Raw genomic sequence first — 25,596 nt, 5'->3', positions numbered from 1 at the left:
GGCCCGCGTACCGAAAAAAAAAAAAAAAAAAAAAAGACTATACTACATTTTCTTTATATTCTTTCTATAGAAAGTGAAATTGCAATATTATTTCTTGAAGCCCTTCACACCCACTAGGATGGCTACAATAAAAATGGTAATAGGGCTTCCCTGGTGGCACAGTGGTTAAGAATCCGCCTGCCAATGCAGGGGGACATGGGTTCGAGCCCTGGTCCGGGAAGATCCCACATGCCATGGAGCAACGAAGCCCGTGTGCCACAACTACTGAGCCTGCACTCTAGAGCCCATGAGCCACAACTACTGAAGACCGTGTGCCGCAACTACTGAAGCCCACGCACCTATAGCCCGTGCTCTGCAACAAGAGAAGCCACCACAGTGAGAAGCCTGCGCACCGCAACAAAAAGTAGCCCCTGCTCTCAGCATCTAGAGAAAGCCTGCATGCAGCAGCAAAGACCCAATGCAGCCAAAAATTAAATAAATAAATTTATTTTTTTAAAAAAGGTAATAGTAAGTGTTAACGAAGATATGGAGAAATTGCAATCATTCATTGCTGGTGGTAACGTAAAATGCTGCAGGTGCCTGGGAAAACCGTTTGGCAGTCCCTGAAAAAGTTAAACATACACTGTTACTGCAATTTTATGTATCAACTTAAGTGGGCCACAGAGTATCCGGACATTTGGTCAAACATTGTTCTGGGTGTTTCTGTGAGTTTTTTGGATCAGATTAACACTTAAGTCAGTAGACTGAGTAAAGCAGATGGCTCTCCCTAATGCTAGTGGGCCTCCTCCAATCAACTGAAGACCTGAATAGAATAAAATGGCTGACACTCCCTCCAGTAAGAGAAGTCCTCCTGCCTGACTGCCTTCAAACTGGAACATTGCCTTTCTCCTGCCTTCAAGCTGGAATTGAAACAGCGGCTCTTCCTGCTAGGCTTTGGACCAAACTACACCACTGGCTCTCCTAGTTCTCCAGCTTGCAGACTCATCCTGCAGGTCTGCAGACCTTGGGACCTGTCAGCCTCCATAGTCACATGAACCAATTTATTTCTATCTATCTAGCTATCATCTACCTATCTATCATCTATCTATCTATCTATCTATCTATCTATCTGTCTATCTATCTATCTGTCTATCTCTCCTATTGGTTTTGTATCTCTGGAGAACCCTAACAATATGACCCAGCAATTCCACTTCCAGGTGTACCCAAGAGAAATGAAAACATGTCTACAAGAAAACTTAGACATGAATCTTCATAGCAGTATTCACAAGAGTCAAAAGGCGGAAACAATGCAAATGTCCGTCAACTGATGAATGGACAGATAAAATGTGGTATATCCATACAATGGAATGTTATTCAGCAATAAAAAGGAATGAAGTACTGATTTGTGCTACAAATAGGATGAAGCTTGCAAACATTATGTTAAGTGAAAGAACCCAAACACCAAAAGACCAGGTATTATATGATTATGAAATGTCCAGAATGGGCAAATCTATAGAGACAGAAAGTAAATTAGTGGTTGCATAGGGTTGGGGGATTGGGTAATAAGAAGTAAAGGGTGTGAGGTTTCTTTGTGGACTAATAAAAATGTTATAAAATTGATTGTGGTGATAGCTGCATACCTCTGTGAATATGTAGTAAAAGCCATTGAATTGTACACTTTAAAAGGTGAATCGTATGGTACATGAATTATATTTCAGTGAAGTTGTTAAGAAAACAAAGGAGATGCAGCCAAAAATATACAGGAAAAGTTTTAGGTTGAACAACATAAAATTGCTTTTTAATCTACAAATATGGCAGTTTCATATGTTTCAATCTATTGATAAATAATAATGATATTTTATGATTTTTGAGGTATTTGTAAGCTTTTTCTTTTTCTATTCTAAATATTCACTTTTGTGCTTAATTTTGTATTCTTTTTCTTAAAGAGGGCTTTCCCAAATTGTATAAGCTTTAGGCCTCACACACCCAGATCCAGGGTGGGAATGTAAAGTGTTAGGGCCTTGTGTGGGACAATCTGACAATCTGTGTCAGGAATTTTAGAAATATCCATGCCTTTGACCCAGCCACTCTAGTTTCAGGGATCTATTTTCAGGGAATAATCAAGTTTGCTGTAGGGCAAGGCTTCTCAACTTTGAACCTTGGATAATGGAGCAGGAGCCCAGACTGAGCCTTGTCAGAAGTTCCGTTCCTCATAACTTTTTTTTTTTTTGTGGTACGCGGGCCTCTCACTGTTGTGGCCTCTCCCGTTGTGGAGCAAAGGCTCCGGACGCGCAGGCTCAGCGGCCATGGCTCACGGGCCCAGCCGCTCCACGGCACGTGGGATCCTCCCAGACCGGGGCACGAACCCGTGTCCCCTGCATGGGCAGGCGGACTCTCAACCACTGCGCCACCAGGGAAGCCCCCTCATAACTTTTGAGTTTCACCAATAAGTCCATGGCTTGAGCCCACTGGAACTGGATTTTCTGTTAAACGCAACTAAAACAAAGGTTTCATGGCAGCATAACAACCTAGCAAAATATTGGAAACAACCCAAATGGAAACAATATAGGATGGGTTGAATAAATTTTGTACATCACTATGTTGAACTATTAGGTGGCCATTAAAAATCATATCTTTAAGAATATCTGATGACATAGGAAAAAATGCTCACAATTTAATCTTAGGTGAAAAAGTAGGACACAAAATAACTGAAGTTTATTTTTTACCTACATATGTACATATGTAGGTTTTTTAATAGAGTAGTAAGAAAGAGGAATAGAAGGATGCAAACTTTCCTGGATGGAGGAATTATGAATGAATTTTAATTCTTTATACCATTCTGTATTTTCCAAACTTTCTACTATGATCATGTGTTATTTGATATATAATTATAACAAGCACTTTAAGAACAGAAGTGTGGGGCTTCCCTGGTGGTGCAGTGGTTGAGAGTCCGCCTGCCGATGCAGGGGACATGGGTTCGTGCCCCGGTCTGGGAAGATCCCACATGCCACGGAGCGGCTAGGTCCGTGAGCCATGGCCACTGAGCCTGCGCGTCCAGAGTCTGTGCTCCGCAACGGGAGAGGCCACAGCAGTGAGAGGCCCGCGTACCACAAAAAAAAAAAAAAAAGAACAGAAGTGTGGGGTTTTTTTTGGCTGAGTTGGGTCTTCTTGCTTCACGCGGGCTTTCTCTAGTTGGGGCAAGAGGGGGCTACTCTTCGTTGCAGTGCGCAGGCTTCCCACTGCGGTGGCTTCTCTTGTTGCATAGCACAGGCTCTAGGCGCGTGGGCTTCAGTAGTTGCAGAACGCGGGCTCAGTAGTTGTGGCTCGCGTGCTGTAGAGGGCAGGCTAAGTAGCTGTGGCTCACGGGCTTAGTTGCTCCGTGGCATGTGGGATCTTCCTGGACCAGGGATCGAACCCGTGTCCGCTGCACTGGCAGGCGGATTCTTAACCACTGCGCCACCAGGGAAGTCCAAGAAGTATGCTTTTAAGGGAAATTTAGAAAACACTCAGAAGCAAGAAGAAAGTAAGATATTTCCCACAACGAAAGCTTTCTTACAATGTGTCTTCGGATTTCAATTCAGTTCTCATGATAAAATGGTAGCATCCCCCCAATACACCTTAATAATTTCAAGGGGACTTTAGAGAAGCTGTACTTCAGGGAAGGGCATGGACTGGAATTTCAGACACTATGGAGAGATATTTTAAGGCAGGTATGTCTTTTCTGAGCATCAATATCTGCTCCAGTTTGCAAGCCTGGTGTTCCGGTTTACCTGGGCCTGGGGCCAGCTTTAACTCTGGGTAGAAAAGGGAGCACCCTGCATGGCCCACCACCCAAATCAGTGCTCTTAACCTCTGAGGGGATGTCCAGAGCCTCTTTGTGCCCAGGCCTTTTCTTTTTCAGATCTGCATTTTATTACATATTTGACTGACTTATGAATAAGTAATAAATTTGCACAGTTCAAAATCAAAAACATACAAAAGGGCATAAGAATAAAAAGTCTCTCTTCCATCCCCTCCCCTGGCCCCCAATTCCCCTCCTGGGAGGCAAACTGTGTTGACAGTTTCTGGTAATTCCTTCCAGACATATTTCTATGCCTTTTAAATACATGATTGTATTCATACTATGTGTCTAACTTTGTATGCTTTTTTTTTTCACTTACACACTAATGTTAAGGAATACTGTAAAAAGAGTAAAATGTTTTCTGAACATTAATAAATATTCTTCCTAAACATTCTTAATTACTCAAATATGCCATGGAAGGGAGATGGGTCATTTGGTTTCCTATTGCTGGAAATTTTGGACTTTCCCCCCCTAAGTCCCCTGAGTCTGTCCAGATGAAACTGTCCTCCTGGGTTCAGCCAGCAATTGCATTTGGTTTGGGACCTGATTAGCCATTGGCTCCCTGGGGACACAGAGCTCAAAGGTCAGGAGGAGGCCCAGGGCCCAAGCCAGAGGGAAGAGCGGGTGGTCCCTGGCCTTCAGGAGCTGGCTGTGTGGTCCAGGCCAGCAGAGGAGATATATTTAGCTGGGTCAGATGCTGCTGGCTGTATCATGACCCAGGAGGACTGTGCTATTGGTAAACAAACCACAATGGCCTGGCTTTCATTCAGTCCTCCTTTCTCGTCCCTTTCCCCACTTGCTGGCGGGGCAGGAGCTGTGAGAGGTGGAGGTGGGCACTGACCAGGGAGAGGGCTCATCTGGAGAGGCCACCGGCAAGGCACCCAGCAGAACTGTGTGGCCTTGTTCTCATGGCCCCACGTTTTTGTTTTTTTTTTGTCATTCCTCCTCCTGCCTTTCTTCATCCACCCTCCCCAACACAGCAGAGTGGGGCAGCCCAGGGAGCACCCCCTTCCTCTTCTGCCTCCACCCCCTTTTCCCTTTCTCCTTCTACCCATCAACCTGATTTGCCCTCAGTGCTCTGCTAAGTGAATAGAGTTCATTCATACAGTCATTCAACCAACTTCATTTACCCATTTATTTGGCCAGCAAATATTTTTTGAGGGCCTGAGATAAGCCAGGCTCAGTGCTGGGCACCAAAGACACAGCAATGAACAGGGAGGTGCTGGCTCTGACCCTTGTGGAGATTACACTCTAGTGAGGTTAGAGATAATCCAGTAACTAATTAGGTGCTGGTGAAAAATAATAGTGTTAAACAATAACCAACATTCACATAGTGCTTTAAATTACATAGGGACTTCCCTGGTGGTCCAGTGGGTAATACTCCGCACTCCCAATGCAGGGGGCCTGGATTCGATCCCTGGTTGGGGAACTAGATCCCGCATGCATGCCGCAACTAAGAGTCCACAGGCCGCAACTAAGACCTGGCACAACCAAACTAAATAAATATTTTAAAATAAATAAAGTATATGAGTCTTTCACCTGATAGCACATCTAATCCCAAGAATCTAAGAGATAGTTATGATTATCATTCCTGCTTTAAAGATGAAGAAATTGCAGCTCAGAGATATTAAATAACCTGGCCAAGGACTCACAGGATACGTGGAGCCCTGGTTCTTGAGCTCAGTCCCTCCGACCCCAAGCTCATGTCCCTCCTGAAAAAGAGGAGCCACTGGAACTGGATGGGAGCAGGTTTCTGGTGCAGCTCTTCATTTTACATTTGAGGAGACAGAGGCCCAGAGAGAAGAAAAGTGCCTTGTCTAAGACACAGACTTAAAACAGGACTGGAACCTCTGGATCCCAGCCCAGTGCTCGTTCTTTGCATCTGAACAGCAGTTCAATGTCCTGACCAGGGTATGAAGCCCTGGCAGATTTGGGGTGGCGGTAGTCATGGTAGGTCCGCCTCCTCCCCTCCCCTGCGCCCCCCCAGGCCCCCACCTCTGCTGCATAGTCCCTTTTGTGAGGAGAGAGCACAGAATGCCCTCCGCAGTCCCCATCCTCCCCTCGCCAGTGCCTGCTTCTTGCTGAGTGTGTGGGCTTTCGTTCAACAAACACAATGTGAGCACCTACTGTGTGAAGGCTCTGGGAAGCACCTCAAGGGCCCACAGTCCACTGGGAGGCCAACAACGAACACAGTGCCATCAGATCTGCAAGATAAAAAGCAGAGATGTCAGAGATGCGTAGCAGGGCCCCAAAGCCAGGCCTTGGTGGTCGGGTAGAGAAGGTTCAGGGAAGGCTTCCCGGAGGAGGGACATCTCAACTGAGTGCTGAAGTCTGAGTGATGAATTAGCCAGGCCAGAGCTGGCAGGGAAGAGGCTTTCAGGGTGGGGGAATGGAGGGTGCAAGACAAAGCAAGAAGTCACCCTGCATGTTGCAGGCATTTTGCAGGCTTCTGTCAGGTCCGTACAAGTAGCCTGTGAGCAGGAACTTGGTCTCCCTTCCTTATGGAAACCTCCACGGGTGAGGACCTACTCCTGTGGATGGATGACTCGGTTACCCCACGTGAGCAGCTTTCACTGCCACGGACTCAGCATCCTCCCAGCCAGAGCCACCCTCCTGACCTGGCGTGGACATGACAGCCCCAGGAGGGGCTGTGCCTGGCAGGAGTCTTTGACTGCAGCAGGGGGGAAGCCGCAGGTGGGTACATTACTGTCCCCTTCTTCCCCCAGTCACCAGCACCCTCAGGTTGTTCCCAGGAGGGTCCAGCTCCCCTCCCGTGGGGATAGGGAGCACCACCCCATGAGACAGGCACAAACAGCCCTGCAACTTAGCACCCAGAGCAGGGAGGACTAGCAAGGGCATCGACCCTGCCCCTGACATGCCTGCCAAAGGGTGGCCCTTCCTCTGGTGTGTGTTTAGGGCCTGACCTCTCTCAGACCAACGGAGGGCCTGAGAGGGGGCAGCCCAGGGTGGGTCAGTACTGCCCCAGTCAGGCACGTGCTGGGTCTGCCCTCACCCCGGTGGCTCCCAGTCCCACATTCCTGGGCTGTGCACAGAAACATTCACTTTGAATATTAGCCCGAGGACGCGGCTTGGCACTCTCCCTTGGTGGTGACAGGTTTCCATGGGTCCTTTCCCTCCAAGGGGAAACGTGACATTGCGTTCATAAGGGGTGTCTCATTAAACCCGGTTCCCCATAGGTCCTCTGAGTTCCCGTGGGGCCCCAGAGCTGGGCAACGAGCTGGGCGACATTCAGTTCCTGCCCTGGGGAAGGGGGGGGCGTGCTGAGCCTAGTGGGGACAGATCTGCAAGCAGATCACGTCAATACGACGGGCTGGGCTCAAAACGGGAGGGGGGCGGGGGGGGGGCACCAGCCAGCCCCAGCCCAGGTCCACAGCAGCTTATGCAGGCACAAGGCCGACGCTGAGTTCGGAAAGATGTGAGAGGGCTGGGCAAAGTGGTTAGCAGGGGGAAAAGAGTAGGAGCAAAGCCTTGGTGACCAAAAATAGCCCGAGGTGGGAGGAGACAGCAGGCAGGCGGCGGGATGGAGGGGCGTGGCGGGGGGAGCGCGAGGCCGAGGCGGGAGGGGAGAGCAGGCGCCGGGGGCCGAGTTGCATTTTACATTTTGTAGGAAATAAATATCCGGGAGGGCACCAAACTGGGGAAGGCGGATCCCTTTGGAGGGCATGACTGTCGTCCAGGGAAAGAGGGTGAGCATTAGGGCGGGGGAGGTAGGACGGGACAGGGAGCCCCAAGGTCCGGTAAGGCAGCGGAACGCCTGAAGGTTTGAGGAAGCAGACTGGGCCCACGTTTAAGGTTTGGTGAGGGGAGCGCTCACCCCGGGCTCTACCTTCCTGGGGGGTGGGAAGGACCGGGGAGCCGCCGAGCCGGAGGGGCGCCTGCGGGCCAGGGTCCCCAGATGAAGCGGGAGGGGCGGGCACAGCAGGGGGAGGGCGCGGACGCGCGTGGTGCCCTCTCCTTCTTGGAGGGGTTGGGCCGGTGACAGGAGAGCGGCGTGGTGGTGGAGCCTTCAGGGTGTGTCCGCTCTCCCTCACAGCCCAGGGAAATGCCCCGGACGGGCCTGAACCGGGAAGGGCAGGCCTGGCAGGACTCTCCAAAGGCACCCGGGAAGGGAAGAAGGGAGCGGCCTCCACGGGCCCCTGGGCAGGGGTTGAGGGCCCAGGAACAGGGCAAGGAGGGCAGAGGGCAGGTGTGGTCAGAGGCTTTAGTCAGCCTCTTCTGACAGGCGCCAGATAAAGCAATCCTGCTCGGGGACTTCCCTGGCCCTCTTCCCTGGTGGTCCAGTGGTAAAGACTCCACGCTTCTACCTCAGGGGTCAGGGGTTCGATCCCTGGTCGGGGAACTGAGACCCTGCATGACGCATGGCGCAGCCAAAAAAAAAAAACAATCCTGCTCGGTTCCAGTTTCCACAGACACCATGCCATTTAAACACTCCAAACCTCGAGGCTTTTGAGAGTGAAAGTAATAATTACCTCAGGACAACAGGAGTAAACTAGGCCCCTCCTGGGCACACTGGGATATATGGTCACCCTAGCTGTGGGGCAGGAGGCTGACCCTCCTGCTTTGAGCCTGCCCCTCAGGGACACTCTCCTTGTGACAGGGCCCCCCCCAACCTGGCCCTGGAGCACCCTGACCCTCCTCAGAGCCAGGCCTGGGGAAAGACAGGGTCTCCCCCTTTTGAGGTCCATCTCCCCACACCCTTTGGTTCTCTGCCACCACTGTCTTCAGGGGAACGACAGCCCTCAGGGGAACGTGGTCCTTCCTGGAACCCAGTGGGGGGCAACCTGGAGAACCCCTACGAGTCTGTCAGCCCTAGAAAGGTGCTCAGAGGCCGGAGTGGTGTTTGCCCACACGCCCCTGAACTGTTTATGCCCCCTCTCGGCAAAACCCTGGGGTTCCCCAGTCTCCTCCCTCCTGCCTGTCCCCCGTTTTCAACTGGCTGCCAGGCAACGTCCCCATGTTCCCTGCTCCTGCTTTTAGTTCATGCCTCCCCAGCACCTGCCCGTCTTGCGGCCTTCCCCTGCCACCAGCACAAGCCTCCTTAAGCCCAGACCTGAACACAACACTTGTCTGCTTGACAAGCAGACAAAACAAAAAGAACAAAAACAAACAAAGACCCTTTTGTGGGAGGAAAAACACATGAAAAATTTAAAACATCACCACAGAACTCAACTTCCCTACAAGGTAAAGTCTAACACTTCCTCCAAGAACTGACTCCAAGTGTACAATGGAGTTTTCCAGAACTATATATGAATTTGCCACAGAAGGAATGCAGAAACAGCTGAGAATCCAACTGCTTCTATTAAAGTCAGACATTAAAAATATAAAACAGGGGCTTCCCTGGTGGCGCAGTGGTTGAGAGTCCACCTGCCGATGCAGGGGACACGGGTTCGTGCCCCGGTCCGGGAAGATCCCACATGCTGCGGAGTGGCTGGGCCCGAGAGCCATGGCCACTGAGCCTGCGCATCCGGAGCCTGTGCTCCGCAACGGGAGAGGCCACAGCAGTGAGAGGCCCGCGTACCGCAAAAAAATAAATAAATAAAAAATAAAACAATGCCACTCCTTTCACTAAATTTGTTCTGGAAAATAGAATCATTTTTCTTTAAAATATGTTAATATATAATGGATTTATGTTTTAAATTTAATTGATAAATATGTTTTAAACTTCTCAATTCCTAATACACTAAATGTTGTCAATCGCTATATCACACATCAACAAAAGCTCTTGGGGTCCTGAGACTCCTACTCCCTCCCCACACCTTCAGTTACCCCTTTGCTTCTCTCTCCTCTTAGCAGCCAACTTTCTTGAGATCTACTTTCCTCCCACTAGCTTCTCAGCCCTACCTTGTGGTTTCCCATCACTGATCCTGAAACTGCACTCACTGAGACCACTGAGGACTGCCTGGCATTTCATCCAGTGGACACTCCTGTGTCCTTGTTTTCCTTAGCATCTCAGCAGCGTGACCCTGGCTCACGGAAAACCACGCTTTCCTGTTTCTCCTCCTGCCTCTCCAGCTGCTTGTTCCCAGCTCTTTTTTTTTTTTTTAAAGAAGATGTTGGGGGTAGGAGTTTAGTTATTTATTTATTTATTTTTGCTGTGTTGGGTCTTCGTTTCTGTGCGAGGGCTTTCTCTAGTTGTGGCAAGCGGGGGCCACTCTTCATCGCGGTGCACGGGCCTCTCACTATGGCCTTTCTTATTGTGGAGCACAGGCTCCAGATGCGCAGGCTCAGTAGTTGTGGCGCACGGGCCTAGTTGCTCCGCGGCATGTGGGATCCTCCCAGACCAGGGCTCGAACCCGTGTCCCCTGCATTAGCAGGCAGATTCTCAACCACTGCGCCACCAGGGAAGCCCTTCCCAACTCTTCTTGCTTCGCTCACCCCACCAGGGCTGGGGGGCCTCAGGGTTGGACTGGGCCGCGTTCTCTTTTCTCTCCACTCCCAGGTCTTCAAGGACCGTCTTGATGGGTGTGGCTCCCACACCTCTAACTCCAGCCCATAGTACTCTCCTGAGTCCCAGACCCCCGTATCCAGCTGCTCCTGAACATCCAGTGGATGCCACTGCCCCACAGGCCCCCGCAGGGCAGACACTCTCACACAGGACAGACCTCCACCTGCACCCTTTCCAGCTCTGCCTCTGCACCAGGAACCCTGGCCCTCTACCCTCATCCGCACTCTCCTCATCAACCAGCCACAACCAATCCTGCCGACCTCACTCCCTAAATCGCTCTCAGATCCATCCTCCTGTCCATTCCCACTGCACCCCTCAGCTCAGGCCACCTCCCCTCTCCCTGGCCTTTGACCTTCCTCCTCAAATCTGACACAGCAGCCAGTATTCCTTTTTAAGCAGTCTTTTCCCCACTCAGAATCCACAGGGGCCCCCAGCGACGCAAGAGGAATGCCTCCTCCACAGCACAGCTCACCAGAGCAGCCAGCAGGATGAGGTCCTGCCACCTGTCCCGCCCCATGTCCCCTTCCCCATGCCACTCTGTCCCAGCTGGTCTGACCTTGCACCCGCCTCTGGTACAAGTTGTTCCGTGCCTCTGATCTCTAGAGACCCCCTCTCAGCCCCATCATTCTCTCCCCTGGAAAGCCTACCCTGACCTCCCTCAACCTCTCAGGGTCAAGAGCCCTTTCTAAGCTGAGTGCCCTATTCCCACCATGACACTTTTCCTGCTGAATGGTCACGATTCAAAGTTCCTTGAGGAGGAGGATTTCTTCTCTGCTCTATCCCCAGTGCCTAGATCAGTGCTTGGCACGTAGCAGCAGCTTAGTAAATACCTGCTGAATGAATGGCTTGAAGTATGCGAGCCCATGTGCAGCTGGCAAGCAAACTTCCGAACCCCCAGCGCCATTCATATAGAGCATGGCTCTGCTCTGAGCACCCAGACTGGTTGTCTGGCCCTGCCGTGGCATAGGAGGCGGCTGTCCAGGGCTCCCTGCCACCCGCTGCCTCCTCCGGATGTGTTGTCCTACCGAGCTCCCAGAAGAACCTGGCTGGACTCCACACTTTTCCCATCAATGGCCAAGACATGAGGCTGCCAACAAATGGGCACCCTCCCCAGGCACAAGGACCACTCAGCTTGGTCGGAGCTGACCCTGCTGGGGACACCCAGACCAAACCAGGACACCAGCCACAACAAGAGGGGCAGCAACACATACCAAACAGCGTCCCAGTGTAAACTGAGTCTCAGAGGCTGAATACTTTTCTGGACGGCACTGGGCAAGTGAGGGGTGGACTGGATTGGAGTCAGGCTCTACTGCTGCAAAAGCCCTGCACCCATTCTGCAGGTTCAGGAGTAAAGGCTCAATCCACTGAGGGGCCACTCCCAGTTGAGGAGCCCAGGGCCAGACTGAGACCTTGAGGGCTGGGATTTGCACCTGGAGGGCCAGGGTGACAGAAGAGTAGCCAGGGGCAGGCAGATGGGGAACAAGCAGCAATCCACAGGGTGCCCGGCAACTCATCCCATCGTGGGCTTGAGTCCTGGTGGGTCAGGGTAACGGAGAAGGCACAGCCCACACCACAGGCACAGGAGGCAAGAATGAGCACCTAGACCTCGGAATTCAAAGGGCCACCAGGTCCTCCAGGCCTGCACTGTCAGCATGGTCTTACAAGTTGTCATCACCTTACCCTTTAAGCTCCTTTAACCCACATGGCTCCTTTAGCAGGAAGCCAGAGGTCCAGCCTCACTGTCAGGAAGAGGCAGCTGCTGACCCTGCAACTGGAGGAAGACCTGGTCTGAACTGCAAGCCCGGCAGCCCCTTCAAGGCAGCTGGGAGGAGACACCGGGTACCAAGTCGGTGGCAAGGACTCCTCACAGGGCTGCCAAGTAGAGCTGCCCAGGCTGAATTTGCATGCCTCAGCGGGGGCATTCTTTGTGTGCACTAAGACGTGAATCGCGATCACAGGAGCGATGTAACCTGGTAGTCCTGCCTGCTCAGCTGCCCCCTCTCTGGGACAGAGGCATGGGGATGAAGAGGGAGCCCTTTCCCCTCTTATGAGCCTTCCAGGGCTTCAGCACCTCACTCACCCCAACCCCCCATCTGAAGAAAGAATCACATTCCAGCACAGCACCGATAATGAGATCAGTTTATGGATTATAGTATGGGACAGACTGGGAAGGTGCCACGGCCTATACCGATGAGCTTCCCAGAAATAGACCAACAGACAGACAGGAGTGGCCCAGACAGACAGACAGAAGGACAGGGAAACAAAGCCAAATGGGTAAGAGGCCTAGGCCCAGCCTCAGCAGCTGTGTCTGGCCTCCAGATCCAGCTCTGCCCTGGGGACCTGGGGGATGAGCAGGGCTGGCAGGGGCCTCAGTTCTTGTAGGGCCCCCTCTCCTCACTCCCTCCTACCCTCACCAGCAAGCTGGGACCTTTGGCGGGTGTTGTTTCTGGGGCTAGGGAATGGTAGGTCTGGAGTGGGGGGCAGAGGGTCAAGGCTCTTGGAGGCTCCCTGGGGAGGTGGAGGCCTGGGTAGTATGGGGATAGCAGCAGCACTGGGGGGAATCTGGTCAGGCACCAGGCGCCTGGGGTGGGGCACCGCTCAGCAGGGCCCCTATATCTAGGGCAGGTCCCCCACCCTGCCCACCACACCAACATGGTGCAATAAATAAAGTTTCAAGTAGTAAGTCAGTGTCAGGGAGGAGATCTGGGGGCTGGCGGACAGGCAGGGGCTTGAGAGAGGCCCCTGTCGGCCCACCAAGTCTTCTCAGTGGGCTCCAGCTATATCAAGTCCGTCTGTGTGCACTGGAGTGGGGACCTGGCCCCTGTGTCCATGTAGGGGCTCAGCCCCTCAGACCAGTGCCAAAGCCTGCTCAGTGGGGCAGAAGCAGGGCAGCATGGTGCCTACAGCATCCACGATGGCTGCTAGGTGCTCGTCCTGTGCCTGGGGCCCACAGAGCTGCATGAAGTCTGCCAGGCGCAGCAAGTACTCAAGGTTGTGGCCAGAGAAGCCTCGGCAGGCCAGGATCTGCGTAGCGATGGCCTCCTCAGGCGCAGGGCCCAGGTAACCAGGGTTCTGCGGGGTGGCCACGTAGGCCAATGCCTTGAGTGGTTGGTCAGGGGTATCTTGAGGGTAGAAGGTGACCTCCTTGGTATCATAGCTGCCAAGCACTGCCTCCCGCACATTCAGGTACTTCAGGGCCTCATTCACCTGCTCACCTTGCACCTGGTACGCCACACCCCAAGTGCAGCCCTAGGAGAAAACATGGGCACTGGTGTCAGTCACACAGCTCCTTCTGGTCCCACCCCAGTACTGTGCTTGTAAGGGAGGCGGGCAGAGCGCTGGTGAGCCCTCTAGTAGCAATATATCAAGCCCTCATCCTCCCTTAACATGAGCTGGTAAGGTGGTCTAGCCCCAGAAAGAACAGAAATCCTACTCAGAGTATGGTCTGAGAAACAATGGCATCGCCTGTAAGCTTGTTAGGAATGAGTTTCAGGCCACTCTAAATCTTATTAAAATCTGTATTTTAACAAGATCCTCAGGTGATTCTTATGAGAAGCACTTAGCTAGACCCACCCTTCCCCTCAGCCAGCGGGGCATCTAATCTAGCCTGCAGCCAAGGAGCCACAGCTCTGTCTGTCTGCACCCCTCCACGCTGTGTCTCTTTCTTGACTCTGGCACTTACCTCGCGATCTTCAAGGAGGGTCACCACACGACCAGGCTGAGGAGGGAAGAGAGATTTTGAAAAACAACAAATTAGAAATGAGCTCTGCCATCATTGGTAGAGAAAACTCTTAGTATCCCTTCTGTCCCAGGCCTCAGAGAGCCCCACTCATCCAGGGGGATGATGCATAGACGTAACAGGAGTAGACACATGGCAGTGGCCCAGATTGATATTCAGAAATATTCATCAACACGGTGATCCACAGGATCAGCCTATAGCCATCACACAGTGACCCACTGGGCACACAAATTTAAGCCAAAATATGTAAGCAAGGTTTACATATTTCCCCCATCGGGACGGAGTCACCGTCTGCCCAGATAGACCCTGACATTCCAGGGCACCAGCGCGGTGCCCACTATCCTGTCCCCACCCCCGTCATTCACCCGGGCATGGGCAGATGCTCACCATCTTGTCGCTGCCCCGATGGAAGGTGTCTCCCTGCCAGAAGCGGCGGCTGTAGCCGCGCACGAAGCCCACACGGCTGTCGCTGTAGGCGAAGTCGGGCCTCCACACCAGGGAGCCGTACCCGAAAATCCACAACGCTTGGGGGTCGCAGTCGTCCTGGGGGTGCTGCGAGGGGGGCGGTGAGGCGGGCGGGGTGTTCTGAGCTGCAGACTCCTGCTTCATGGTGCCGGACACAGGGACTGGCCTGGGCGGCCTCCGGGGCTGGTCTCCGACGCGGGCACGGAAGGACCACGGACGTACCCACCTAGCCTGGCACCGCTTGGCTGCTCCAGCTGCGCTGCCCGATCCGAGGTCCCCTTTAAACCCTCCGGCCGGAAAGCCCCACCCACCGCGGCCAGCTGCCGCGGTTATTGGGGCGGGGCAAATTCCATTTTGGCCAATCACCTTAGGATTTTGCTGCCAGGTTGACCGCGCCGCCCCCTGAATGGGTAACTGCGCGTCCTGCGCTGGGCCCAGCGCGCCTGCTGATTGGTTCGGCTCCACCTCCGTAGCAAACCTGGCAGGAGTGATGCAACGGCTGGGGAGGTTTCCCCAGCTCAGCCGTGCAGCAAGGACGCGCCAGATTGCGTCAGGCGGCCGGCAGTGGGCACGGAGGAGGGCACCGGTCGTCTCCCCATCAGCCCCTTTACGGCCTGGGCCCTTCAAGAACCATGGCGGGCCGGCCCCAGGAGGGTGTCTCTCAAGCAGTCCTGCCAGTGCACCTGGCCGAGTCACTGCCACCCCAGGCAGCACGGACTCTTTACCAGGTCCAGTGCAGGACACGTCCAGAAGGAGGGCTCTGGGCGGCGTAAATGACCGTCTCTGGGGTTTCGTCCGGGAGCACGAACTCTGGAGAAGCGTCCGAGGCACCTCCGCCTTCCGCACAGGTGCCTCACGCTGTTGGCGCGCGTGAGCAAATGGAGAAACTGAGTCACGGGGCTCACAAGGTGTTCTGCGGAAGCTGAGAGACTGAGTCAGACCGATCGGTCAGAGCTTGCGGGTCACGTGAGGGCTACGCCCCAGGCCAGGTGTGGGACTTCCTGAGCCCAAATAGGCTCCGCGAAAAGCCGGTCAGAGTGCTTGGAACTGCCGTTGTCACTTTGGCAGTGGTGTCCCGACCTGCGGAGAGAAGCCATAAAGACAGGAAAGTCAGGTCAGTCCTGCCCCAAGGCGATGGGTTTCGTTCTGCCTGGACAGGAGAGTTTTGCAACAATGGTTGGGTTAATCTTAGGCACTGAGGCTCTGGAAGTGGAGAGCAAGGAGGGCCCAATTAAGGCCCCCCAGAGGGCTGTGAGCAGCTACCGGCCTTCGCCCTTGGCTACTGGCTTCCCAACCCACAGAGGGTCCGCAGGTCGCCTGGGGTTGACCCCCTAAGCAGCAGCCAGGGGAAAGGGAAACAGAGGCAGCAGAAGGCCTCGCAGAACTGGCTCCGAGGGACTGCTGCTTAGGTCAGGGGACTGTTGATGAGGAATAGGGAGAGCCCTCTGGCAGGGAAAAGGGGCAGTATTGCTTCTCATTCGATTCTAATTAGATATTTAAACTAAAAATTATCTGCACACTTAAAGTAATCATTCCAAAGGTGCCTAAGATATAATCTCCAGCAGGAATGTTTCACTATGTTGTGTATAGTATGAAGCTAGATCTTTAAAAACAAGTTATACATTAATATTAGTAAAAGAAATAATATGGAATAATATACATAAACTGTTAGCAGAGCCTGTCACCAGAGGAGGACTTTCCATATTAAATGTAAATATTTATGGAAAAGTGGGTTTCTTACAAGGAGCATGAATTACTTTTCCCACTGGAAAAAATTACAGGCAAATGGTTGTTTCTGGTTATTCCTTTCTCCTTCCCTCCATTCCGCATGTTCACTCTCCCCTCTTCTCCTCTCTCTATCCTGTCTCCTTTAGTCCACCTTCTTTGCTGCTTAGGGAAAATATCCCCCCTCCATCTACCACCTTTGATAGTGGCGTGGGAGGTGAGAAACTGGTACTAACACATTGCTGAAAGTATCTGAATTGGCACAAACAACCCTTTGAAAAAGCAGCTTGGTGATACAAATCAAGAATCATAAAATGTCCCTGCCCTTTGACCCAATACTTCCACTCCATGAAATTATCCAAAATATGGGAAAAGCCATATTCCTCAAGATTTTTCAATGCATTGTTACTTATTATAGCTAAAACAAAAGAAGAAATGCTACTTAAATATCAAAAAATAGCTAAATGTTTAAGTAAATTATCCACATGGTGGAGAAGTACACACACACATGTATACACGACTTTAAAATCCTGCAATAAATGAGTAGTTACATAAATTTGATATAGACATAAAATTAAATCTGTGCAGTCATTAGAAACAATTATGTATGACTACTTATTGACTTGGAAACCTATCTATGATGCATATATAATTAAGTGAAAAACAAATTATAAAATAACCTAAAATAACTTTTTAAACTTAAAAAGTATATATGTGTTTATTTCCAAAAAAAAAAAATCTAGAAGAACACATAAAAATGCTCAGTGATTATCTCTGGGTAGTAGGACTACTGAGACTTGCACTTTCTTTTTTATACCAATTCAGACTGGGAATTTTTTAAGAGAACATAAACCACTTATATTTAGGAAAAACAGTTTAAAGTAAAAATCCATTAGGAAAACAATGTAGTGAACATGCTTATGATTGCATAGTAAGACAAAAATGCAAAACAGGAACTATCACATGCACTATAATTAAAACGATTGGGATTTCCCTGGTAGCACAGTAGTTAAGAATCAGCCTGCCAATGCAGGGGACACGAGTTCGAGCCCTGGTCCGGGAAGATCCCACATGCTGTGGAGTAGCTGAGCCCATGCACCACAACTACTGAGCCTGCATTCTGGAGCCTCGCGAGCCACAACTGCTGAGCCTGCGTGCCGCAACTACTGAAGCCCAAGCACCTAGAGCCTGTACTCTGCGACGAGAGAAACCACCGCAATGAGAAGCACGCACACCACAACGAAGAGTAGCCCCCACTCGCCACAACTAGAGAAAAGCCCTCGTGCAGCAACGAAGACCCAATGCAGCCAAAAATAAATAAATAAATAATTTTTTTAAAAAAAGATTAAAAAAACAAAATTCATGAGGAAAAAGATGGGGCATCATATACTAATGAGAGATGGATTGGGGGATGGTGATTCTTTTCTCTATTTTGCAAGGCTTATGAATTGTAATTTTTAACAATAAAGAGTTACTTTTAAAGAGTAGCTAATGGTTCTTGGTGGCTCAGGGGCAGATAGCATATCAGAATCACCTGGGCAACATCTTCAAGATGCCCATTCTCTGACTTCCTCCCAACTAGACCAAAGCCCCTGGTTTAAATAACTCCTTTAGTGAGGTCATCAATAACCAGCTCTTGCTCCAGGCAGAGTTAGGCACTCCTTCCTCTGTGCTCCCAGACCCCTGACCTCACTTCTGTCCCTTCCACTTCATGCTTATAACAGAAACATTTATCGAGTGCTTACCATGAGCTAGGCAGTTCGCTAAGTGCTTTTACATCCATTCTAATTATAAACTTCTCCGCTGCTTTGTGAGGTAAATATCATTTCACAGATGAGCAGACTGGAACAAAGGAAATTTAGGTAACCTGCCACAGTGACACAGCAGCAAGTTGTATAGCCTGGGGCCCAAGGCAGGCAGTCCAACCCCAGAGCCTCCTTGTTGATGAGCATTTGACGTCCTACCTCCCACGAACTTGAGAGCTCCCAGAGAGCAGACTTCATCTTTGAAGGCCCCGGGGAACCAACACAGTCCTGGCTCATGGAAGGTTCTCTGCAAAGGTAGGTAGAAGAAGTAAAGCTCTTGGAAAAGGCCAGGGCACCCTGGGGTTCAGAGGAGGAGGAATCCTGCGAGACAAGGGCTCAACCTTGACCCTCTCAAAATAGGAATCTGCACAAAAGTTGGCCCTGAGGTCTTGGCCACCTTCCCAGGAACTTGTCTCACCTGTTCCCATTCCTTGCTTATCTTTGCCAACATCTATCTCCTTCCCTCCCCGTGGGACGCTCCCAGGTAGTAAACCACCCACCTCAGCCAGTTCCTCTCCAACATCAGCAGCAACCATCCCATCTTTCCTCCTAAAATCCCCTCAGGGAGGGGCTGCAGGTGTCATGCCCACAGAGGTGCCAGCTCACAAGAGGTGATGAGAGTATCATTTCCACCTTGCAGAGTTGCACATGATGTACACATGGCGTCTTCCTTCTGTGAAACTTTCCCAAATTAATCTTTCCTATTGTCCCTTCAGGTGGTCACTTCTAATTTCCTTATGATCTGTTCCTCCTCCTCATTCCAGTCACTGTAATCAACTCCTGGTGTTAGTGGGAACCACTGTCTGAAACAAGGGAAGGGTGCATTTTAGGAGCCAGGGGATCATGCGAATTTGTTAAGCTAAACGATGAAGTTGCTTCATGAAGCTGCTGATTCCAGAGGGATGAAAACCTTCTCAGACATGGGCTCTAAGCCCAGCTTGTCCAGATTTGAGCCTAGTTCCACCTTATACCATCTGGGTGACCCCAGGCACCCTGTCTCTGGTCCTCAGTTTTCTTAACTGTCAAATTGGGAATAACAGTACCTACTTTGTAGGTTCTGATGAGGATTGAAGGAAATAAAACCTTAGCCAGCACCTGGCATGTGTGAGCACTCAATACATGTTGCTCCATATTATTTTTACTCCAAATGTTTCACTTTCCTTTTTATCCAGGGTATTACCATGGTCTAAGGTGATATGGTGATTTATAGTAAGTATATATTTGGGTTTTGTTATATCATTTTTAATAAGCAAGTAATCTAGTAGTAAATTGTGTTCCTGAGTTCTATGATCCATTCTAGCAAATTAATCTAACCCAAAGAGAGGGTCATAGGAACCTGTGATCTACAGCCATTCAGTTAGAAGGACAGGAAACACCTGGACTTGCAATCGGCATCTGAAGTGGGGGCAGTCTTGTGGGATTGATCTGTGGAATCTGATGCTATCTCCAGGCAGATAGTGCCAGGCTTGAGTTAAATTGTAGGACACGGAACTGATGTTGCTGAATTGTTTGCTGTGTGGAAAACCCCCAGGTCTGGTATCAGAAATGACGTAGTGCTGGTAGGGGATTGAGAGTGGAGGAGATGCACAGAAGAGCATGTTTTCCTTTGCCTGACCTCTCAGTCTGACACAGCTCAGAAGAACCGAGTGGGTCAGGAAAGTGACCAGGGTATTTTTTTTTTTGAGTATTAAACATTTTATTCAATTTCTTTTTTAATATTTATTTATTTATTTTTGGCTGCATTGGGTCTTAGTCGCAGCACGCGGGGTCTTTCGTTGCAGCACGCGGGCTTCTCTCTAGTTGTGGCTTGAGTAGTTGGCTCAGTAGTTGCTGCATGTGGGCTCAGTTGCCCGGCAGCACGTGGAATCTGAGTTCCCGGACCAGGGATCGAACTCGCGTCCCCTGCATTGGCAGGCAGATTCTTAACCACTAGACCACCAGGGAAGTCCCCCAGGGTAAGTATTTTTGATTCGGTGGTGGAAACCTACAGCTCTCTCACCCTCCATTCTTACCATACAATTCACAGATTGTACCAGCAAATAGGATGTTAAATGAGAGTTTTTAAAAGGCAGAATAGGTGATAGTGTGCCCCGAGCACACTATTTTTTTAATTGAAGTATAGTTAATTTGCAATATTGTTTTAGTTTCAGGCGTACAACAAAGTAATTCAGTTTTATTTATGTGTGTGTGTATATATATATATATATATATATATATCTCAGATTATTTTCCATTATAGGTTATTACAAGATACTGAATATAGTTCCTTGTGCTATACAGTAAATCCTTGTTGGTTACCTATTTTATGTATAGTAGTTTGTATCTTTTAATCCCATACTCCTAATTTCTCTTCTTTCCCCTTAGGTAACCATAAGTTTGTTTTCTATGTCTGTGAGTCTGTTTCTGTTTTGTATATAGATTCATTTATATTATTTTTTATATTCCACATATAAGTGATATCATATAATATGTCTTTCTCTATCTGACTTACTTAGTATGATAATGTCTAGGTCCATCCATGTTGCTGCAAATGGCAATATTGCATTCTCTTTATGGCTATTATGCCATTGTGTTATATATACGTATATATCTCACATCTTCTTAAACCAGTTGTCTGTTGATGGGCACTTGGGTTGTTTCCATGTCTTAGCTATTATAAATAGAGCTGCTATGTACATTGGAGTGCATGTATCCTTTTGAATTACAGTTTTAGTTTTTTCCGGATATATGCCCAGGAGTGGGATTGCTGGATCATATGGTAGCTCTATTTTTAGTTTTTTAAGGAACTTCCACACTGTTTTCCATAGTGGCTGCACCAATCTACATTGCCACCCACAGTGTAGGAGGGTTTCCTTTGCTCCACACCCTCTCCAGCATTTATTTGTAGACTTTTTGATGATGGCCATTCTGACCATTGTGAGGTGATACCTCATTGAGGTTTTGATTTGCATTTCTCTAATAATTAGTGACGTTGAGCATCTTTTCATGTGCTTGTTGGCCATCTGTATATCTTCTTTGGAAAAATGTCTATTTAGGTCTTCTGCCCATTTATTGTTTGGGTCATTTGGTTTCTTGATATTGTGTTATATGAGCTGTTTGTATATTTTGGATATTAACCCTTTGGCAGTTGCACTATTTGCAAATATTTTCTCCCCTTCCATAGGTTGTCTTTTTGTTTTGTTGATGGTTTCCCTTGCTGTGCAGCAGCTTTTTATAAATTTTTTTTTTTTTTTTTTTTTTTGGCTGTGTTGGGTCTTCGTTGCTGTGCGCAGGCTTTCCCTAGTTGCGGTCAGCAGGGGCTACTCTTCGTTGCAGTGCGTGGGCTTCTCATTGTGGTGGCTTCTCTTGTTGTGGAGCACGGGCTCTAGGCTCATGGGCTTCAGTAGTTGTGGCATGCAGGCTTCAGTAGTTGTGGTTCATGGACTCTAGAACGCAGGCTCAGTAGTTGTGGAGCACGGGCTGAGTTGCTCCATGGCATGTGGGATATTCCCAGACCAGGAATCGAACCCGTGTCCCCTGCACTGGCAGGCAGATTCTTAACCACTACGCCACCAGGGAAGTCCCTGCAAAAGCTTTTAAGTTTGATTAGGTTCCATTTGTTTATGTTTGCTTTTATTTCTTTTGCCTTTGGAGACGTGATCTAAGAAAATATTGCTATCATTTATGTCTGAGAATGTTTTGCCTATGTTCTCTTCTAGTTTTATGATGTCATGTTTTATATTTAGGTCTTTAAACCATTTTGAGTTTATTTTTGTATATGGTGTGAAGCAGTATTCTAATTTCATTGATTTTTTAAAAATTTATTTATTTGGCTGCATCAGGTCTTAATTGTGGGATCTTCATTGTGGCACACGGGCTTCTCTCTAGTCGTGGCATGCAGACTCCAGAGCACATGGGCTCGGTAGTTGTGGCATGCGGGCTCTCTAGTCGTGGCACATGGGCTCTAGAGCATGCAGGCTTGGTTGCTCCATGGCATGTGGGATCTTAGTTCCCCAACCAGAGATTGAACCTGCATCCCCTGCGTTGGAAGACAGATACTTAACCAGTGGACCACCAGGGAAGTCCCTAATTTCATTGATTTATATGTGGTTGTCCAGCCTTCCCAACACCACTCACTGAAGAGACTGTCTTTTCTCCAGTGTATATTCTTGCCTCCTTTGTCATACATTAATTGACCGTAGGTGTGTGGGTTTATTTCTGGGCCCTCTTTTCTGTTCCACTGATCTACATGTCTGTTTTTGTGCCAAAACCATGCTGTTTTGATTACTGTAGCTTTGTAGTATTGTTTGAAGTCTGGGAGGGTTATGCCTCCAGCTTTGTTCTTTTTTCCTCAGGATTGCTTTGGCAATTCTGGGTCTTTTGTGATTCCATGTAAATTTTAGGATTACTTGTTCTAGTTCTGTGAAAAATGTTACTTTGATAGGGATCGCATTAAATCTGTAGATTGCTTTGGGTAGTACGGCCATTTTAATAATATTAATTCTTCCAATCCAAGAGCACAGGATATCTTTCCATTTCTTTGAATCATCTTCAATTTCCTTTATCAATGTTTTATAGTTTTCAGCATATAGGTCTTTCACCTCCTTAGTTAAGTTTATTCCTAGGTATTTTTTTTAAGTACCTTATATTTATTTATTTATGGCTGTGTTGGGTCTTCGTTGTTGCGCGCAGGCTTTCTCTAGTTGCGGCGAGCAGGGGCTACTCTTCGTTGCAGTGCGTGGACTTCTCACTGCGATGGCTTCTCTTGTTGCGGAGCACAGGCTCTAGGTGCATGGGCTTCAGTAGTAGTGGCACACGGGCTATAGATCACAGGCTCAGCTAGTTGTGGCGCACGGGCTTAGTTGTTCTGTGGCATGTGGGATCTTCCCAGACCAGGGCTCGAACCTGTATCCCCTGCGTTGGCAGGTGGATTCTTAACCACTGCACCACCAGGGAAGTTCAATTCCTAGGTATTTTTTTGACACAATTTTAAAGAGGACTTTTTTTTAACTTTCCCTTTCTGATATTTCATTGTTAGTGTAAAGAAATCCGAGCACACTATTAATAGAAGAGTTGCTTGAGCAAAGAGAGGGATTTTCTTTGTATGCTTGGGGGGATTGGTAAAATAAACAAACAAATAAATAAAACAATCCCCATCTATGAGGAGCTATATCTCCTGCAAACCACTGAGAAATAAATGTATCCTCAGGTCCTTGGCCCATGTGCAAAAGGGACATAGGTCTCACCAATGCTCTGGCAAAAGTATGGGAAGGAGTAGCTGAATGCCTTGATACAGTCCACCTCAGAAGAGGGAGAGAAGAGAAGACAGCTGCTCTGCTGGTTATACCAACTGAATCCAGAGCCAAGCGGGGGAAGACTACTTGGTCCCCTGCCCACAAAAGCAGGGGCCGTAAGGGTTCACTCACGTCCTGGCAGAGGGGTGCATGGGATAGTGGGAAAATCTGGCTCCTTGCCCATTTCTAGTTGCCGAGGAGGGAGGAAGACACAGCTGATAGGGCGCCCTGACCTCAGGCCTGGTCCTGGAAGGCGAGGGGCCAGGGCTCCAACAGAGCATTGGGATGGTGGGGCCCCTCTCCCAATTCCAGAGAGAAAGAAAGGCGTAGTCTGTGGGGGCAGGAAGTGGCTGGCTCCGGGCTGAGAACTGCAGTGGGGGGCACTTCAGTGGAGTGACAGGGCTGCACAGAGGGGAGACCCATGAAGTCAAAGTCGAACATCAGACCCCACAGAAATGCTGGAGTGTGGTAGGACCTGGCTTTAGAAGAGAACCTAGAAAAACAGCCCATGTGGAGAAGTATGACTGCACAAAATGGGCCTGACTGTGGAGGCAGACTCTGAGAGCCAAAGAGGTAAAGCCCCTTAAATGACAGCAGCAAGGACACCACCCCCGGGGGCCTACTGCAAATGGGCAGATCCCAGAACCTTTTGGATCTCTTTTATCAGAGAGCGAGAAGAGGACGCCCTGAGTGAAGGGAGTCACTGGTGGAGCTGAAACTGAACAGTCCAGGCATAGTAGGACGGGCCTGGCCCAGACATCTGCCCCTGTGGGAAAGGGAAAACAATCCTCCGACAGGTGCAGTGGCACGCACCTGTCTGCCTACCCCCAGGGCCTTCTTTGCCTCCAACCTGAGTCAGGAGGAGGGATCACTGGAGATAGACAGCTGGCCATGCCTGGCAGGGCTCTGGCTCTGCCCTGCAGGGGGTGCCATGACACAGGACAGCCTTGGGCCCAGAGCCGACCTGTTGCTAAATCCAGACTCCTGAGATGCTAGTTACCCTGTGTCTGACTGTAGCCGCAGCTGGCTTTTCTTGGACCCTGCATCATGGCCTGAGAGGGTCTTTGGGGATAAAGGGAACGTGCTGAGCCCACTAGGGCCAAAAGCCACTTGTGGCGGATCTCCAAGGGGATGGGGACTCTTGAGGACTTGGGGTCCTGCTGTCACTTCCCACAGCCTGGGTCTCCCTTCCACTACTCCCCACATCAGAGGAGGTTGACCTAGACAAGTGGTGCTCCTTAAAGACAGGGACACAAAGAGAAGAAAGGGTGGAGGCAAGCCGGCATCTCAGCTGCCTTCTTGGTCCTAGGGCTACTGCTGGGACTATCCGGCCAGACTCCAAGCTCCTATCTAGCCCACCCCTATCTTGTGAGCTGGACTGTGAAAGCTCCCGAAAGTGGTTTGCTGGCATAAATACAAGGATTAAACAACCTGTGGGGGGGGGGGGGACTCGTTGCTCACAAACTGTTTTTCATACACTAACTCATTTCAACCTCATAGTAATATGCAAGAAGTATTATGATCCTCTGAGAGGTTAAAGATAATTAACTAGACGGCCAGCTTCCTTGGGCAGAGACCATGTTTCATCGCCAATGCCTGACATACTAAAAGGTGCTCAATCAGTGCGGAAAGAATGAAGAAATGGATGGACTTGTCCCAGGTCACCTAGCAATGAGAGGTGGTGCTGGAAGGGAGCTTCAGCCTCCCAACTCAAACCCGGTTCCCTTCCATTCAAGGTGAGGGCTGGGATGAGAGGGCGCAGAGGACCGCGAGGTGGGGAGGGCGCTGGCTGCACCGACAGCTCAGAATTTGGTAATGGGCCGCTTCTCTGGATACCCTCTAACATATTTAGGGGAAAGCATCGCTCTGAGCTTTCTCCAGTATACTCCCTCAGCTTAGGGGCCCGGGGGCCGGAGAGAGCTCTGCGCGACAAAGTCTATCACTGAACTCGCATCCGGCTGCTCCCTCTCCGAATCGTCCCGGTGGCCCCCAGGGCCAAGAAGGGCTGACACCGTGCCTTGCGGGGTGACGGTGGTCCCGGTCCGGGAGCAGCCCCGCGGCCGCGCAGCGCCCCCTGGTGCTGGGCAGCGGGGCCCGGGCGGTCCCGCCCGCTGTCCCGCCAGCTACGCCGGCTTCCCGCGACAGCGGCCCGGCGCGGGCTCCCAGGCCGAGGGTGGGATTCGGGGCTGCAGGAGGAGGAGCCGAGCGGGCGCGGAGCCTCCGAGAAACTCGCGGCCTTCGGCGGCTTCCCGGCCCGGGAAGTGAGCCGGGGTCGGGAGGCCGCAAACAGGAAGTCGAGCTGT

At 50.2% G+C, this 25,596-nt stretch overlaps 1 protein-coding gene and 1 long non-coding RNA gene across 2 annotated transcripts in view; one reads left to right on the top strand and one right to left on the bottom strand.

The window, feature by feature from the left end:
* Positions 1–25,596, top strand: part of LOC113608041 (uncharacterized) — a 542,162-nt gene that overhangs the window by 174,543 nt on the left and 342,023 nt on the right. The window lies entirely within an intron of this gene.
* Positions 12,412–15,169, bottom strand: CHAC1 (ChaC glutathione specific gamma-glutamylcyclotransferase 1). The gene is made up of 3 exons (XM_027083941.1): positions 14,413–15,169; positions 13,969–14,004; positions 12,412–13,535 (listed from the first exon to the last, which is right to left on the bottom strand). The coding sequence occupies exons 1-3, from the start codon at positions 14,632–14,634 to the stop codon at positions 13,134–13,136; spliced, it is 660 nt and encodes a 219-aa protein (XP_026939742.1). The 5' UTR covers positions 14,635–15,169; the 3' UTR covers positions 12,412–13,133.

Source organism: Aethalodelphis obliquidens, unplaced genomic scaffold, assembly GCF_003676395.1.
Source record: "Aethalodelphis obliquidens isolate GAN/ISIS:26980383/991018 unplaced genomic scaffold, ASM367639v1 scaffold51, whole genome shotgun sequence".
NCBI classification, from domain to species: Eukaryota; Metazoa; Chordata; class Mammalia; order Artiodactyla; family Delphinidae; genus Aethalodelphis; species Aethalodelphis obliquidens.
Note: the sequence above shows the minus strand (reverse complement) of the source record. Positions and strands in the feature narration are given on the sequence as shown.

Bases quoted from the DNA above. Each gene is read 5' to 3' on its own strand.
- CHAC1 (XM_027083941.1), bottom strand. From the start codon at position 14,634: ATGAAGCAGGAGTCTGCAGCTCAGAACACCCCGCCCGCCTCACCGCCC. The intron at 14,005-14,412 runs GTGAGCATCTGC...TTCCCTCCTCAG, and splicing joins ATCGGGGCAGCGACAAGATG to CCTGGTCGTGTGGTGACCCT. The intron at 13,536-13,968 runs GTAAGTGCCAGA...GTTTTCTCCTAG, and splicing joins CCCTCCTTGAAGATCGCGAG to GGCTGCACTTGGGGTGTGGC.